Source organism: Pempheris klunzingeri, chromosome 15, assembly GCF_042242105.1.
Source record: "Pempheris klunzingeri isolate RE-2024b chromosome 15, fPemKlu1.hap1, whole genome shotgun sequence".
Lineage (NCBI taxonomy): Eukaryota > Metazoa > Chordata > Actinopteri > Acropomatiformes > Pempheridae > Pempheris > Pempheris klunzingeri.
Window position 1 is genome coordinate 23,679,271 of NC_092026.1, and position 19,030 is coordinate 23,698,300.

At 41.6% G+C, this 19,030-nt stretch overlaps 1 protein-coding gene across 1 annotated transcript in view; it reads left to right on the forward strand.

Moving 5' to 3' along the window:
* LOC139213977 (disks large-associated protein 1-like) overlaps positions 1-19,030 on the forward strand; it is a 44,118-nt gene that overhangs the window by 20,594 nt on the left and 4,494 nt on the right. The window contains exons 5-13 of the mRNA XM_070844701.1: positions 6,935-7,059; positions 7,582-7,707; positions 7,836-7,994; positions 8,301-8,383; positions 13,913-13,958; positions 14,409-14,690; positions 16,502-16,634; positions 17,295-17,386; positions 18,658-18,810. Of these exons, the coding sequence (XP_070700802.1) occupies positions 6,935-7,059; positions 7,582-7,707; positions 7,836-7,994; positions 8,301-8,383; positions 13,913-13,958; positions 14,409-14,690; positions 16,502-16,634; positions 17,295-17,386; positions 18,658-18,810 (1,199 nt within the window). The remainder of the gene's footprint in view (positions 1-6,934; positions 7,060-7,581; positions 7,708-7,835; positions 7,995-8,300; positions 8,384-13,912; positions 13,959-14,408; positions 14,691-16,501; positions 16,635-17,294; positions 17,387-18,657; positions 18,811-19,030) is intronic.

Here is a 19,030-nt window from a genome sequence, read left to right on the forward strand (position 1 = left end):
ATAAAACCCTTCCGGTTACAGTTATGTGCCTAACTGCGCTCTGCGCTCTACCGTGCACTGTAACAATGAGCCAGATATCTCACAAAGATAATCTTGTAAGAGTGAAAAAAGGCTGTCTTCATGCATGGTATTCAGATGAGAACATGCCAGAGAGGATGCCAAAGGGGACTTGCTGTAGTGTCGGCTGTTCGGTATTAGGATTGTCTTTATTTTCAAAGTGCTCAACTGGAGATGACCTACATTTGCTGCTCCTCTGGGAATTCTTACATAGTTAACCAAGAGGATACATGGACACACACACACATGCAGAAAAGCACAAATCTGTACGTATATATTATTCAGTCATGCACACTCTTACACATTCTTCTGCTGCCACACAGCACAGTAGTTGGTCAGCTCCACTTCCACATGACTGGAGACTGTGCTGATAAATATTGGTCCAATGGCCGCTGAACTGAATTACCCACTCAGGCTTATTGTGTAACTGAATTATCACCACAGGACTTTGACAGCTTAATTTGGCCTTTTCATTTGTTTAACTTATGGACAGTGTGGTTTCGCTGATCAAACATGGGTTCTAACCCACAAGGCAAGAAAACGCTGTCTCCCTGAAAAGATAACACTGCAGATAAGAGACCATCCAGTGGCATTTGTACATTTGGTTAAGCTTCTTGTTAGAGAGAAAATATCATGGACCAAGCAGCATTTAGCCTGCTGCAAATTCATATACGGTGCATCAACATCATCAACCTGATATGTTGTAAATACTTCTTTTGACTGCTTGTAGTCAGTTAAAGAGATTTTTTTTGTTGCAAGACAAAGCTTTGGAAACTCAATTAGGACATTCACATTTCCACCTGATATTAACATGTAGTCACCTGAATAGGTTTTGTGGATAAGGAATAAAGCAAAGGTGTACCAGTGACCAGAGATGGGACGTGTTTATTTATTACCATAATCTTTCCCAAATCTTAACCATGGTGAGTTTTTTTTTGTCTAAATTAAACGTACAGGACGTGCACCCTAGTCTCTTACACCTGTCATCCATCCTGACTACCTCCCTATGACTACGCCTGTACTAATTTTCAAATATGAGAATTATCAAAGGGATGTTTTGACATTTTTGGAAATATTCCTACTTGCTTCCTCACTGAGAGCTACTGTTCAGACTGATAACACTCTCCTGTTTGGACACCAAACTGAAGCCACAGCCAGCAGCAGGGTAGCTTAAAGAACAGTTTGGTGTTTCCAGTGCCAAACTTTTGGAGTCTCTACATGCCTGGCTACTGCCACCAACCAAGTGCCAGTCTGGCACATAAGGCCATATATTGTAAAACCACAACCATGTGTTTTAAGCTTCAGCTCAGCTCCACAATAAGGGATAAACAAGTGAAGTTGGGGGTTTGGTCAGGATTAGTGGTGTCCTCAAAGCTGAGAAATACAGGCAAATACTTCATCATGCAATACCATCATTGAATTGAAGTGAATCGAATTGATGCTGCTTTGGAGGCAAAGGGTGGTCTCACCTAATATTGATTTGATTTTTCTTCTGTTCGCTCACTCTGCATTTTGTAAATTGATAAAAAAGAAACAATTACATTTTATGTTTTTGAAAGCATTCTTGCTTTACAGCATTTCTTCACACCTGCCTAAACCTTTGAACAACACTCTATATAGTTTATCCTCAAAAAGCACTACCTAGTCAGAATGGCGTAAACAGTAGTAAGTGGAAGAAAGCAAAAAAAAGGGCAAGATTGTAGCAAATTGTGATTTTTGAATTGGATGAATTGACCTGGGTAAATCAGTAAGGCCTGTTCCATCATGCGTTTTAAAGAAAGGTCTCCAGCTGTAGTTCTCTGCTGTTGTCCTTGATAGGGAAGAGCAATGTAACAGCTGAATGAAAGAACAAAGAGAAACCTTTAAGAGAAAGACAGATAGAGTGTATGCAGAAAAAGGCTCATCCATCAGCGTAAGATACAGAAATACAGGACAAGACAGACAAATCATAGACACTATGATGAGAGTCCACCACAGAGGATATACTGAATGCAAACGTGACTGAAAGAGTCAGAGGTTTCAATAGTAAAATGCAACTTAAATGAGGTCAGTCTGAGTTAAGAAGCAAAGCAGGCTGATAAGCTGTGTAAGCCTAGTTAATCACCTCCTCTCTTTGTGGTTCCCCAATGATCCAACTTTCCCACCAACCATATAACTTTTTCCATTTTCACATAAAGATAAGATTTAGATATCAGTCTTCATGTATTACACTCAGCCCTTCCAGTCTCCATTGTGATCTTCAGATAAAGACAAAAAGGCCACAAGTAACTACTGTATAGTTTTAGTGAACATTTTTACACCAAATTAAAGCCAACACACTGTAATCTAACAGATATGCAATGAATCCGACTTTCATTAAGGTTCTAATGTCCAGTTTTTGTCGAAACAGTTTTAAAGAGGTGTTAATTCGTTTTGGAGGCTGTATTTTATGCTGCTTGGAAGTGTGTTTTACTGACGGGTGTTTCTAGGTTTTGGTCATGGATCAAAATTGTATCAAAGGTTGCTCTTAGGTCAAGGAGGACAGGAATTGAGACCTTGCTAATTATTTTATTGAGAGCAGTTTCAGCGCCATGGTATGTTCAAAAGAAAAAAATGAGGAGTTTAAATCAGACTTATGTTCTCATGGTCAGTTCTGGAGCGCACTGCAGCTGTAGAAATACTGATGATGCCAGCAGGATATAGCAGGAATGAATAAGCATGAATATACTGAATCCTTTTCACCTCAACCACGTCAATTACACTGATGAAATAATGAATCAATTATCATCTATTTTAGATATCCAAGATAACATCAAATAGCATTAAGAATTGCAGAACAGAGTGCCATTGTGGCCATGATTCACAGTAGCTAATTTCTATGCATCACCATTCATGTGTTGGTACGGTCTTATAAATCTGATTAGGATTTCTGGTGCATGACATTTTGAGCTTTTGTACGCATGGAGACTTTTAGGACAGATCCTGTGCTCTGTTTCTAAATGATACCCCAGGTTATACACAGTTAGTTTTGGCAACACAGTTGTCAATTTTATGATGCCAAATTTAAACATATTCTCTTTTCAGATAATTGCCAACATTACCCACAATGCAACTCAACCACCAGCAGTTTGGTAAGACGTTGGTGTGTGATGGAGATGCTGACTCAAGTAACATCACTTGAGGACATTTATTAGATTTCACACAGCTCCCTCCGGAGACATTAAAGGCATTTTACTACTTTTTCATATGCCAGTATGCACTAGTACTCCCCAACATACACTTGAGTCAGCTGAGTTTTCCTTCAAGACTAGCTAGAAAAATAATCTGAGCCTGTCCATTAACATGCAGTCAAGCAGCCAACAGTTTCTCAACACATTACATGCCTGTCAAAGGAGCTGACATTCAAAAGCAAGAGTCTTGCCCCAGTGAACCTTTAACATTCTGCTGATGCATCAAAAACCAAGTGATGAACTGCCCTGACCCTGTTCTAAAGCAACCTGGAAATTTTGTTGAAACACTAGATTTAGGACAAGCCAGAGGAGACAGAGCTGGCTAGGAGATGCATCCATCACTTTGGAATACTGATTCAACAGAGACAGAGAAGAGTAGGAGGGTTTTTCTCCTTGCAAAGGGTAAAAACCTCCCTCTATGAGGATTACCCTCATTTTCCATGTTTATCCCGTAGGCACGCCAACACAGCCAACACTCAAAGTTTGTTTTTAAGCCTAAGTTGTACAGAAAGAGGAGCTAGAGGAGGCTGAAGACAAATGTGGGCAATGAAAACTGTGGTTTGTCTGTTTCCAGGAATTACAGTACTATAAACCTCCCTCCTACATCACACTTATTAGTTTGCAACAACAAATATATTTTGAAAGATGTGCTGCTGATTGAATAATGTGATCATTCAAGTATGTTACTCCAAATTCAAATGTAGTTGTGTGAAAATACTGGCGTGACATCAGTTACAGTTAACTGGGCAGGAAATGAACCGTGTGTGAACTGAGATTTGTTTGCACCAAACACCTCAGAGCAATAGTTGTAAACTATTCTTGATTGTGTTTCACCTAAATATCTTAACTCAAGGTCCAATTACTACCTTAGTCCAGAGCTTCCAATCACATTTCAAGGTCTTTATTGTTATCAGGTGAAGTTTCCTCAGTTGTCATCACATGTCCTATGGTACGTGTGGCGCTCTGTGGGGGCCACACCATCACTTCCAGCACTCCTTATTCTTCTTTAGAACAAGTTCCAATGTCACTAGTTCCAAGTTCCAAGTTCCAATGTCGTTGTCCTGCTGCAGAATAAATTTGGGGCCGGTCAGACGCCTCCCTGATGGTATTGCTTGATGGATAAGTATCTGTTCCTCATCCAATTTTAAACCTCCTGCAGCTGTTTCTGTTTCAGTTAATGACTGTGTTTCAACCTACATATGAAAACTGATGATCATTAGCACCTGTTTGGTACAACTGGTTAATTATACACTTCACTAATATCCTAATCCCTGACTTTGTGCAAGTGTGCCTAGTAGAATTGATGCTGTTTTGAAGGCAAAACGTGATCACACCAAATATTGATTTGATTTAGATTTTTCTTCCGTTTCACTCACTTTGCATTTCGTAAATCAATACAAACAAAACAATTACATTTAATATTTTTTAAAGCATTATTACTTTACAGCATTTCCTTGCGTGGATGTCGGGTGCAGTACCAAGGGAGTGGCAGACTGGGGTGTGCCAATTATTTATTGCTGCTTCCTGGAGGTTGTCAATATGAATTAACCAGTTACACAGGTCAAAATGTCTTGAGATTACATTTATGAACGTTTGCCGCTATATAAATAAAGATTGATTGGTTGATTGATTAATTGGAAAAGGTTGCACAATATTTAGCTGGCCTGCAGATGTTCAAGAATACAGGTCAGTGTCCTCATCTCAGTAATGAGGAGTGGAAAGCAGGCTACAGAGGTCTTGTAAGGTCACCTCTTTCTTACTCCACACCCCCAGATTTTCTCCCTTTCAAACTTGAAGCTTTCAGCCCCCACAGCTCTCTCTGGCAACATACAACCTATTTTTACATGTGCACTTGTACTCCCAAAACACCTAGAAGCAAACTGTAAACCAGTGTTGTCATTTTTCTGCTGTCTCCACAATACTGTTTGTTAAAAAAAAATCCCTGTATCTCCCCTCTGGAAGTGGATTTGACTCAACTGTTGCTGTATAGAGCCAGTCTACGATGCCGGGGGTCCGCACGCCTTGGCCTGTCACCCGGCTCTCCACGCACCCAACCCCTGTAGCGGCCCCAGCAGGTGGTGAGCCCACAGGGTTGCGGTTCTATGTTGTTCCTTCGGGCTTGGCCCGGCAGGGCCCCGTGGACCAGACGCCACCAGATGCTCTTCCCTCCCAGGTCTGGCTCCAGAAGGAGGCCCCAGATTCCCTAACCCAGGCGAGGGAACGTTGCTCTTTGGGTTCTTCACATAGGATTTTTTGAACCGCTCTTATTCTGGCCCCTCCCCTGGAACCACTTTGCCTTGGGAGACCCTCCCAGGGGCTATAGCCCCCGACAACACAGGTCCCAGGTTCACAGGGGCGCACAAGAGCCGGAAGGCGAAGCTCTTGATTTACCAGTCAATCTATGTTCCAACCCTCACCTATGGTCATTAGCTCTCGGTAATGGCCGAAAGAAAAAGATCGTGGATACAAGCAGCTGAAATGAGTTTCCTCCATAGGGTGTCTGGGCTCAGCCTTCGAGATAGGGTGAGGAGCTTGGACAACCGGGAGGAGCTCGGAGTAGAGCCGCTTCTCCTTCACATCAAAAGGAACCAGTTGAGGTGGTTGGGCATTTGGTCAGGATGCCTCCTGGGCGCCTCCCCTTAGAGGTTTGGAGTACCCTGCTTGACCTGCTGCCACCATGACCCGACCTTGCATAAGCGGAAGATAATGGATGGATGGATGGATGGATGGATGCTGCTATATACTATTTGGTATACTACATTCTCTGCAGCTGGATGACTTGGTTTCTCATATCTTCGTACACTATATTAAGATAAGTTGAGCATGATTCCCAATCTGCTGAACACAACCATTATCTGATCCATCCATCCATCCATCTATTAATTATTATTCCACTTATCCATCAGGGTTGCGGGGGGGGCTGGAGCCACTCCCAGCTGACTTTAGGCAAGAGGTAGGGTATTGTTGTGGTTTGTACATCAGTACATTATCTGATGGATAAAGCCGAAAATATTTAAATTGTGCTATTTGTTATTGTGCTGTGCATGTTTTAGGTGGTATATTAACACCATGTATCTGTAATCACTATCATGTTTTTAATTGTGGATAGATGGTCTGGAACAATGCAAATGAATTGAGCTGCAGTGGAATGATTGCTCTGGTTGGTCTTCTGTCACTGCTGTGGAGCTTTGCAGTAGTTAAGCAGGCATGGAATAGCAGCAGCCATGTGCTGCAACAAACAGTTATGACATGACGAGAGTGTATGAACGAAATGAAATGAAAGACTACAATGTATAACATACTGTATTAGAGGAAAATACCAATGGAATTTTAATCAATCTCACTACTGTGATGCTATACAGGTATGTGTCCTCCAAGATAACATGTACAATAACATCTACATGTAATTAAACTAGTCATTAAAATACATTTTGTAGTAACTTGCTGGTAATGCCACTACATTCATACAGTATCTGCATAGTGATTCAAGTGGTAACTACTGAAACCACAAATGATTTTGTGCCATAAAAAGAAAAGAATGTTTCATTTGAATGGCTTTTTTTGCTTAAAACCCTGGAGCTGTTTGTTTAACAGTTGGGTGCAATATCTTAAATCATCAAGTATGGAATTTAACATATCTTATTTCCTCTCCTTCTTTCTCTTTGTAGTTTCATCTTGCATCACCACCTATAAGAAAACCCCTCCACCAGTGCCACCCCGAACCTCCACCTGCTCCACAGCCTCCAAGCCCTACATCTCTATCACAGCCCAGAGCAGCACAGAGTCTGCACAGGTACTGCACAAGGACTTTACAGGAATGCCTGTGAAATAACGTACCTTATGGGTCAGGGTGAAACTATCCTGAGGACTTATTCACTCTTTGCACATATGGAAGCACACACTTAGAAATGTGGAGTTTCCTTTTGTAGTCCAGGTTGTTTGGACAGGAAAGAACATCACTTCAAACACCACCTGCACCAACAAACACCACCAACCACATGCAATACTGTCCCATCAATTTTTCACAGATTCACAAAATGTAACAAGGATCAATTGATAAAGTAATAAAGTGACTGAGTATCTCTGTACAACATTATATACAACTTTAAAGTACCTCAGGTCTCATGCATCTTTATTTACTTACTTCACATACACTGCTGTGTAAATGAGATTAACATTTTCAAAGAAAATCGACTGTTTGTTATTGTTGAGTTTCCGTCTGCTGCTGATATCTTCCCAATATGTTTCATATCACTACGTGGTGTTTTAACACCTCCTCTTGAAAGCATGTGCCATGTTTTCTAAAACTGACTAGGATGCATACATGGAAGAGGAGGGACCAAGAGGTGATATGACCATCCAATCAGGGCTCAGTAACTCAACAGAAAGCATTGACAGCATGAAGGCCTTGACAGCTGCCATAGAAGCTGCTAATGCACAGGTTAGTGCTTTTGAATTAATTTGTAATAGCCATCCAAAAATGTTTCCCAATTTTGAAAAGCAATATTGTAAAAAAACACAATTGTATTGCTTTTCTGAATGTTGTCTGTTCTCATTATTCCTATGTAGGTCCATGGACCAGCCAGTCAGCATGTCAGTAACAGCACCATGACGGTCAGCACCCCCATCCCTTCAATCCTGTACAGGGGGCCAGTTGTTGAAGACCACCGGGATCAATACAGGAAAGAAGCACTCAGGAAGGGCAAATGTCTCTCCATAGGCATCCAGGTATTTATGAGACAGCAGTGGAGGTGGAGAGACAAAGAGGAGGAAGACAGTCTGTATATCTGCACTTCTCTGCATTCATTTCATCTCACTGAAAGTCATTTATCCAGCACATAAATTCCATAAAAATTGCCTGTGAGCTGCTGTCTGGCTAAATAAACTCTAGTTAAATAGTTGTAATTGGTGCTCTTGGGCCCCTTTTACACAAAATGAAGCCAAAAAAACTGAACCAGTTTTTGAATTAATGTAATGCTTTAATTTCAGTATTAATCATGATAATTACAGATTATTCCTGTCTGTTTCCTGTAGGTGGATGGACCAGAGGAGGTTCCAGACCTAGAGGACCCATCCAAGTTCACCTCTGTAGGGGTTCAAGTGGAGGATGATAGAGGGTAGGACACACATTTGTCTGTACTTTTCTGTTACCAGCCATGACGGCGTTGGCTGGTATTGTTTTCACATTGTGAGTCCGTGTGTGTGTTTCCTATGTCTGTATGTGGACAGATTTTGTGACTGCAATAGTAGCAAAAACTGTGTGTAGTGTGTAGTTAAGATCAAAGTGAAAGCAGAGTTCAAAAATGGGTGTAGTCCAAGCAAGGGTGCCGTAGGGGAGAAGGAAGTTGGGAAGGGTCCATTTGCTTTCCAAATTAAGCCCCAGAACCACACTGGTTTTAAGTGGCGGATCACATGACACATACACATATACACATACAGGCAACATAGAGGAGTTGGAAGTGCCTCAGAGTGCCCCAAAACACTACTCACTTCCTTTCACCACCGATGTCAAACAATTTGGGAGCTCACACAGGAGTCATGGAGCTCTACAGCCGATCTGCTTGTCTCCAAATTGTATTGTGCTACAAATAATATTCTGCTGTTAGTGACTGTGATTTTTAATTTATATGCTTATACCACATATTTTTGTCAGTTGTGTCCAAACATAGAGCCAGAGAGATGCCCAGACACACACTCAAACAGACAGACAGAAGGGTGCTATATTCAGGCATGGAGTGGCTTATCAGTATCCGCAGGAAGATTCCTAGTGGGCCAGGGTGGTTGTTTGGCTGCAACTTCCAGGGACAGCATTGAATCTTACACACTTCACAAAACTTTTGTGATAAATTTATGTAGCTCACTCACTCTCTCTACATCTGATGATACTTTAGCGTGGAAGGTGAACTGGTGAAAACTGGGATCTGACAAACAATAGCTAATGTCTTTAAGCATATGACTCTGACAAGGGTGAAGAGAGGCCTGGTTAGCTTACTATATAGCTATAGTAACAGTTCTCCGGGGCCATACTCACTCAGAATCCTGGTGCAAGACATAGTCAGCATAGTCAGTCTGGTCTCCTCCAGGCTAGTGAGAGCTAGCTAGCTACAGGCCAAACGTGCCCCTGAGGTGTTGGGGAAGCCAATGTGGTCTCCGAGAACGTTCCAGTGGTCCTTGGGTTTCTGGTGGTGTGGCACAGGCTTGGGGCTAGTCCTCTGCATAGGCCCGTTTCTGTCGGGATCTGGCGTTGTGAGAGGGCTTGCCTGGTCAGTTCGTGCACCTTCCGCAGCCCCTCATGGAGGTGGTACAGGTGGTCCAAACCAGGCTTGCCCACCACATCTGGCTCGAGAGGAGGACCGAACACAAAGTCCACAGGGCAGATGCAGGTCCCACTCTCGCTGCTGGTGGCTGGTCAGGATAGCTAGTTGGGTGGCCAGGGTCTGGTTGAAACGCTCAAGGATGTAGCGGTTACCCAGTTCGGTAGTAGGAAAATGCCCAAAATGTCTACAGCTACACGCCCCAGGTACTGCTGCAAAGGGACATGCGAACGCCGGGTCAGCCCCTTCTGGGATGTACAGATATTCACACCGATGCACTTACAGTTCCATATGTTGACGACACCCACGCCAGTAGTAACGGGACCTCGGACGGTGAAGGGTCTTGGTGACTTCCGAAGTGGCTTGTCCCCACCGAGCCATGGACAAGCTGGACCATAGGGAGAAGAGGGCCTTGGTTTTGGTGCCGTCACCACTGAGGCTGCCGTGTTCCGTCCCTTGACCTGCTGACAGTACCAGCATTCTTCCTCCTCACGGGTTCTCCATCCTGGGACAGCACTGCACCAAGGCCCACGTTGCTGGCGTCTGAGTCCACAATGTAAGGTCACTGGGGGTCTGGGTAGGCCAGCACAGGGGCTTCAATAAGTGCTGACTGGAGCTGCGAGAAAGCATTGGCACAGTTCTCACTCCAGTTGAATACCTGTCCCTTCTGGGTCGGTAGTAGGAAGCCAGGCCCAGGAAGCTCTGCAGCTCTACAACCAGGCCAGGTCCTCATTACCGCCACCTTTGCTGGGTCAATGGACACTCCTGCTGCGCTGGCGATGTGTCCCAAAAAAGTCGTTTCTCGCCGGAACAGATGGCACAGACGCAGACCGGCCTGGTGGATAGCATGGAAAACATCCCTCAGGTTACCCAACGCACTCTCAAAGTCTGAAGCATGGGCTAGGAGGTCATCAACAAGTAGACGACACAGCGGCTGCGGGGTATGTCGGCTAAGACCCTCTCCATAAGGCGCTCGAAGGTGGATGGGGCATTGCAAAATCATTTATTTTTATATAATTTAAAAAATATTTTGCACTAGTAAGCACACAGTGTAAATGATCAGATCAAAGTAAAGCATCAATGTCACTGACTTATATTGATATGGTTTTTGTACTGTAATCTAATTATATGATATATTAAGTCATTACAGTGCTGTCACTTGTCATGTATTTTCCGTCAGATTTAATTTGAGCAGATTAGGAAGTGTTGCTGAGTCATTTCCGGCTGTCATGTAATTATTTCTCTCTCTGGTCACAAACAAACACCCACGCACTCATCTGCCAAAGTTATTTTCTGCTATAGGCGCTAATAACTGTGGATGAGGACTGGTTTGACTGTCTTGAGACCTCTGTCTGTTCTATTTTTTCTATAGCGTTAAAGGATGTAATGAAAACACATTACAAAGATAATAAGATTGATGGAATCGTGTCCGTGATTTGCAGTAATATCTGTCTTGTTGATGAAATATACTGACTCTCAACTACATTTACCAATATTATTAACTTCACTGTGAGTAAGAAAAGAAAAGGCGTGACAGCACCAGTATTTCTAAAAGCATAACCTTGAAGCTAAACTTTGGCATAGTGTATGTAAAACCATCCATTCATTGATCTTCTTTCCCTTAGTTAAATTTCGGTCACAATGGTAGCAGCACAGACATCCTTTTCCCTGATCATGTCGTTATGTCATAAAAGATTCCCAGGCTAAATGAGATATGTAATCCCTCCAGCATGTTCAGGGTGTGCTATTAGGGCTGCTGCCAGTTAGATGTATCCAGAATATGAACACATGCCTGAACTGGCTAAAACAGGTTATCGACAACTTGGAGATGCATTACTTTTAGTCTCATCATTCTGTCCTCATTTATTATTTATCACAGCTCATGAGTGATTGGGAGTGTGTTCAGCAACCTTTATGAAGGCTGTCACATTCAGTTTTTGTTGAAACTGTTTTAGAGAGGTATAAGGTGCAATGCTTTGTCCAGCCAGTTCATATCAATGAAGGTAGATCGAATATAGACACATCTTATTATAACATATCACCTTATTGATATTAACGAGAGTAGGTTAAATAACATCTCTCTGTAGAATGCAATACAGTTCAATAGCACCACAAACTCAATTCTCCAAAATGACCCCACAGTTTAATCTACGCCTCTCTGAGGTCTCTTATAAACTTAATAAAGTCAAAAATTTATTGCAGGGCTGTTGCAGTCCAGTCAATCTAATTCAAAAAGGGGCTAAACCCATGTGAAATTACATTGTAAATGTTTCATAGTTTTTCACAAACTCCTAAAGTTCCATTAAATCCATGAAGGTATATACCTTCATGGATTTAATGGAACTTTTTTTTAAGGTCAGACAAAATGTTTTGACCTGATTTTGATTTGATTTTGGAGTTGCACGGGTCTATGTGCACCTATTCAACATATTTAGTGCAACATTTTCAGAGGATACGCTCATGTTTTAAACCTGTGTTTGGGGTACTACTACCCCAACATCCATTTATTTGCTGCCCCACCCCTTTTCACACACCAGCCTGTTCAGACTGCAGGAGTGTGATGGTCTCTACAGGCAGTTTGAGTTGTTGGGGTATGTGGGCCTGCTTTTTAGGGGTCGCCTGTTGTGTGTTTGGGAATGCTGGTGAAAACTAGATTGTCACTCATGCTACATCTTTATAAGTCAGTTTCTTTCATGTCTTTATGTTTATTGACAACAGAGATGAACTGGGAAGTCTTGTAGTGATTGGTCTTCCCTGTGCATCATTTAAGTGTATCACTTACCTCTGTGCAGCATAGTCGTCTCTGAGATGTGGAACAGCAATGTATATGCGTTTCAGTCCACTTTAATTTGAAAATTAATAATTATAATTTCTGTATGAGTATTAGTGTACTGTAATGACAGAAACAATTGGTAAAAAGCACAACTGTAATTCAATTCATTCCAAAATAATTTTTATATGAAGTAAGAAACAGAAAGAAACAGTGCATTATATGGTGTTGTGAGGCGGACAGCTGATACAGTAATATGGAAAGTGTTGTTGGGCCTTCACCACGTGGGAGAACAGAGAGAGGCCTACATGTTAATTCCAAAGCCTGAAACAAAGGAACAGGCTGAAACAAAGAAACGGGCGCCAACACTCCCTTGGATAGTTAACCCCTAAACTAGGTAGGAGGCTTGGCCAGGATCCAAACCATGGGTTCTCATTGGGGGAAAACCACCAGACTCCAGGAAGAGCCCACGGTATGGCCTTGATGTCACCAAAAACATAAAACTAGCAAACACCGAAGCCACACCCCCTTTCCACTGCGACGCAAGTTGCTTCTGCAGGATGCACTGATCAAACGTCCATACCCGTAAAACCTAAGTAACGGCCAACCCCCACACTCACTGTTTTTGTCCCCGTTTTTGTTTCCCTGTGTTGTGCTCAGTGGTACTAGGGAACCAATAAATGTAGGGGTTCCAATTATGTGTGGACAATTAATACTCTGCCTCATACAGTGGCACCAAAATGTTGGGGTTTGGTACCTTGTATGGGGCAATTTGGCTATCAGAAATAATTAATAACTATCAAAGATAATTAATAATTATTTAGATTAATGGGACTTTGTGTGAAGTCCACCTCGATTGGGGCACCACCTCAATAAACGAGGAAAAAAATAACCAATTTAACTAATTCAGTCAGTGTGTGGGTCAGAGGCAGACAAAGGAAAGCTAAGTGCTGTAGCTGTTAGCTTAGCTTCATCTCTCGGTCGAGGCCTATTTGTAACACTGTATGTGTGAGTGTGTAGGATAAAGGTACAGGTTAGGAGAGGATGGTTAGTAGCATGTAGACCCTGTGTCTGTGTGAGCAAACTAACCTCAATTTAACTTTATGGCTGCACAGTAAACTACAACACATCACAATAATCAAACTCAATGAACATTAAAGCAAATCAAAACCAATACATTAACAAGGTTAGCCATGTATACAGTTATGCTATGCTATATATGCTCCTCCACTCTGGTTCCTTCCTTCCTTGCCAGAGAGGTGATGTTCCATGTTCCTAGAAACAGTCGGTCATATACTTTAACTGCCACTCAGCTGACAATGTACCCAATCCATTGCCTGTGCCTGCGGTACAGTCTGGGTTCACAAACCTCTCCACCACGATAAGGTGGTAATACTTGGAGAGCAAGACAACAATCTAGTGGCAATATTCATTGTTATAAAATATGAGTGAGTGACAAATACATCGCTGGATCTTGAAACTTGAAACTTTTGTTGCCTGGGAACAGAGATGGAAAAGTCGTGGTGTTTAGTATTTGCTGTTTGTCTCCCTCTTGTGGTCAGGTATCGTCGGTTCCAGCGCTCCAACAGTGTGACAGCAGCTGTACAGGTAAGCTTCTATTACTGCTGTTTTGGTTTTTAGCTGCTTGGCTGAAATCATAATAATTCCTCTAAAGTTTTTTTCCTGTCTGTCCCATGTTTATAATTTACAAGACATCTCAAAATAAATTTTGAATGAAATTCCGTGGAAATTAGGCCATGGGTGAAGGAATGGGGTGAGTTTTTGTTGGGAATCTGGATCCAAGATCTGTCTTTTTAAAGGATTTATTAAAATGAGGAGATTGGGTATTTTACATCAATTTTGCTATTTTCTCAGGAAGTACATCATTTATTTTGAAAAAAACAAACAAAACTAGAGCACCTGTCTCCCATGATTCTCTGTCACTATTTGTGTTTTGATCACTCCCTGATTACCCTCTAGTGTAAAACTAACTTTCCTGAACAATATGCAGTTTCATGAATGCTGCAGCTGTTGAGATGTAATCATTATTCCATCCAGGCAGATCTAGACTTGCCAGACCTGCTGGACACCCCTCTAGACTCCCCGGACACTGACATGGAAGTCCTGTCATCTGGTGCCCTCTCTCGACAATACTCTCGTGATGCCGCCACTTCCACCGTCAGCATCCAGGGCTCAGGGAACCACTACCACGCCTGTGCCTCTGATGACTTTGAGGATGTGGGCTTTGACCCGTCTATCCTCCCCCCTCCAGACCCCTGGATAGACAGTGTAACAGATGACCCACTTGATGTCAGCTTCAACAGCTCTGCTATTCTGGAGGTATGTCAGAGTCCATTCAATCGGAACAGATCCAGGGACATTTAAGACAAGATGAAGATGATGATCTCCAACTCTGAAGTTCCCCTAATTTCCATGGAGCTTTTGGAGCTAACCCCTTTCAACTCAATCAAACTAGGAGGCTGCTGTTTCCAGTGTAAAAGCAAGTTAGAGAGTAACTTGTAATTTCTCAGGAGTTGGTAAAGAACAAACCAGAGCAAAAAGAGGAGTGAATATTTGCATTCAGCACGTGTCCTGATACGTTTCAGAAAATGAATGTTAATGTTACTCCACATCTGCTCGAAATGTGTCACAAGTGTTTGGTTGCTGTACCGTAGCTTTAAAACTGTTATTAACTTGATGAAATTTCAAACACTGGACTTGGCTTAAAAGATGAAATCAATATTTGCACCTTTTATTTGGACATTTCAACATTATTTATAGTTTTGAATATTTAGACTTTAGTCACCTCATGCATCTTGGGTGGATCAGATATTTATCCTAATTTGAAAAAGCTACGTGTAAATGCATTCAAAATGACCTGAAATCTGATTGTTCAAACCACCTCCAGAGGTTTGAGATGCATCCTAGGTAGATGTTGAAAAGATGCACAGAAATGTAAAAAGATTTAAAGATTGAATATTGGCGTCATTAACCCTTTTTCATTAAAGAAAAGATGATTCCAGCAATTTCAACACGTACAATCAAACTCTTTAAACTCTTACTGTAAGAGTAAGAAGAATTTGAAACCATAGAGCTCAAAGGCCCACTGCTGCAAATCTACAGAACAAAAACATAACACATTTAGCAGCGTCAGTGGTCACATTAGGGAGTATTGATACAGTTGTTGATAACACCAGCGGGAGTATTACTATGACAGAAAGAGGTAGATGTAGATCTTTCTAAAGCATAGATGTCCATTCCTAATATGGGAATAAGTCAAGGGAGTGTGCCTACAGACAGTAATGTTACACTGTCAGTTGCAACGGAGGCTGTTCACCTGGACGGAGACCTGCAGAAAGAAAGAGAACTTCATCTGCTAAAGTCTGGAAGTTATCATAAAATAACCTCTCAGGTCTCAGACCTTCCAGAAAATGTGATAAATGATGACAAATGATTAATATTATGTATTCTATTTTAGTTTAGTTTGGTATCATATTAGAACTAAACATTCTGTTGTGGCCTACTAATGACAACTAACTACTAATGACTGTCATTAGTGGTGCTCCATAGCACTACTAATGGTCTATAACTCCACAGGGTACTTTTAGCAGACTCTGGAAACGTGCACAAGTTTTAAATAGTTTCATGAGTTGATTTTCATACCTTTCCAATGGAGGCATGGAACACCAGTTAAACATAGAACAAAATGTCGTCTTATATGCTATAAGACTATATTTGGATATGATCACTAACAATGTAAAGCATGCATACTTGCTTGTAAGAAAAGACCTTGCAACATTTGACATGTTGCTTTAAACAGTTTTCTTCCCTTTACCATAACAGTACAGCAGTAGTATCTTGATATAAAGCATGCTATGTAATAAATGTGAGGATTTGTTGAAGGTTACAAATGTATAATATTTTTGTCATGAAATTCTATCTTATAATACATAATTCAACAGCCTCTCCCGGATTTTGATCTTGCTAATTAATGTAAAGTCAATAATTATATAATATTACCTCTCAACACATACATGCCCTTAAAGATTTTTCCACATTATTGGCTTTGTTAGTGAATATACATATCGGCTCTAGAGGTGGAGATGTATTTCCGTGTTCTGGAACTGAAACTCTGAATATTTGAATGGTAGGTGGTGCAGCGGTCTGTGTGTCACAGAGATGGACGTTGGTTTCTGAAGCTGCTTCAAGCTGAGACTGACCGCATGGAGGGCTGGTGTCGACAGATGGAGCTGGACCAGAGGGAGAATGACCTGCCTGAAGATAGTATGGCTTTTTGTATGTGTTTGTGTGTATCTTCATTAGGTCTAGGTTCCAAGTATGTATGTTACGAGGTAGGAAAGGCGAAAGGCATCATTTCATCTACTGTAAAATCTTTTATAGTAGATGCTTTAGTATGCTTTGTGTAGTAACATAATTGGTTTCAACTTCTATTCTGTAAAAACATAACACTGAAATACTTCATTGTGAAAAGGTGATCACAATCAGAGCACCAACCTTTTTTTGCTTGTGACACCCTATTATGAAGAAATGTCTACCTGTGGGGTGCCAGCCCCGAGGGTTGCTAACTGATGTAAGGTTTTGTTAGGTTCATGTGTGGCCAGGCTCTGACAGCTTGTACTGCAGTCCACAAATATAGAAACTAGAAAATTCCACTTCAGTAGCAGAGCAGTTGTGTATCCGCATTCAGATAAAGTGTAGTTGAGTATCTCAAAATGTTCCAGAGCTCCTAAACAAGCTCAGTCGTCATCAGAATCAGAATCAGAATCAGAATTACTTTAATAATGTGTAGTCATGTGTTAAAAACAAGTGATTGAAATGTAGAAGATGTGTAAGCAGGAAAAAGAAGAGTATGTTGTACATGATCTCAAGAACACATTGTGCTGTTGGTTAATCTCTTTCTAAATTCTGTGTCTATGCTCGTAGTCCTTGGAAAGATGAGGAGTGCTGTAGGAAGTGCTCAGCTTCTGATGTCACAGAAGTTCCAACAGTTCAGGGAGCTATGTGAGGAGAATCTGGTGAGTCTGAAACACTGGCACTCACACTGAGAACAGCCATTTAGAACTTTCACTTTTTTTCTTGGAGACTTTTGAACAAACTACGATTTCATTTACAAACATATTCTGTTAATGATTTCTTACTGTACCCTTTATACCTATCAAAAATTATACTATTAGTCCCACCATTTGTACTCATATTTCTGACATACCACTTTTAGTGTTTAGTGGGACTGGTGTGTATATACACCGATCAGACATAACATTATGACCACTAACAGGTGAATAACACTGATTATCTCTTCATCATGGCACCTGTTAGTGGGTGGGATATATTAGGCAACAAGTGAACATTTTGTCCGCAAAGTTGATGTTAGAAGCTGGAAAAATTGATTGAAAGTGTCAGAATAAACGGTTCATCGCAGTTTGTTGCGTATGGGCTACATAGCCACAGACCAGTCAGGGTGCCCATGCTGACCCCTGTCCACTGCTGGAAGCACCAACAATGGGCATCAGAACTGGACCACGGAGCAATGGAAGAAGGTGGCCTGGTCTGATGGTCTTTTTTTTACATCATGTGGATGTACGTCACTTTCCTGGGGAACACATGGCACCAGGATGCACTATGGGAAGAAGGCAAGCCGACGGAGGCAGTGTGAGGCTTTGGGCAATGTTCTGCTGGGAAACCTTGGGTCCTGCCATCCATGTGGATGTTACTTTGACACGGACCACCTATCTAAGCATTGTTGCAGACCATGTACACCTTTTCATGGAAACGGTATTCCCTGATGGCTGTGGCCTCTTTCAGCAGGATAATGCGCCCTGCCACAAAGCAAAAGTGGTTCAGGAATGGTTTGAGGAGCACAACAACGAGTTTGAGGTGTTGACTTGGCCTCCAAATTCCAAATGTCTTTTTAAAAAGTATAAAAGTTTGCCACTATTAGAGTATTACACATTAACAATGTCAAATAGCAGTAATTATATATATTATATATTACCATATATAAGGTGTTTTCAAAGCTGATGTGCTATCTAAAGATATTTAAACATACTGAGTAACAATATCAACGACACCTTCAGAATACGAGGAGGTAAGACACATTTGATGTAACCTAGCTCACCAGCAAGTTAATATGATGGTTGATTGAATGTATATATTGATCTTTTTTACTTGTTTACTTTGAGCTGCTCTACAAAAAATGACCATGTGTGAAAATATTATTATTCATTCTCCTGGCTAAAGCTTTGATGTTATTCCTTCTCCACCTTCTCCTCCTGTTCTACTGTCACAGAACCCCAATGCCCACCCTCGCCCTGTGGCCTCAGACCTGGCTGGTTTTTGGGATATGCTTCAGCTATCGATCGAGAACATAAGCCTCAAGTTTGATGAGCTTCACCAACTCAGAGCCAACAACTGGAGACCCCTGGATCCCCCTGAGAGAAAGGTACGCACAGACTTCCAGTATGTCAACAGGCTGCCTGGTTAACCAGAGATAATACTAATCTGAATGGAAGGTTTAGTTTGTTAGTTCTTTTACAACAATGACAATTATGAATGTAATTCACTAAATTCACTTTCTAGTCAGGTAAGGTTCCATACAAGCAAGACAAACACCCAATGGAAACACACATTTTGTTAGAGACCGAAATCAACTATTCATGATT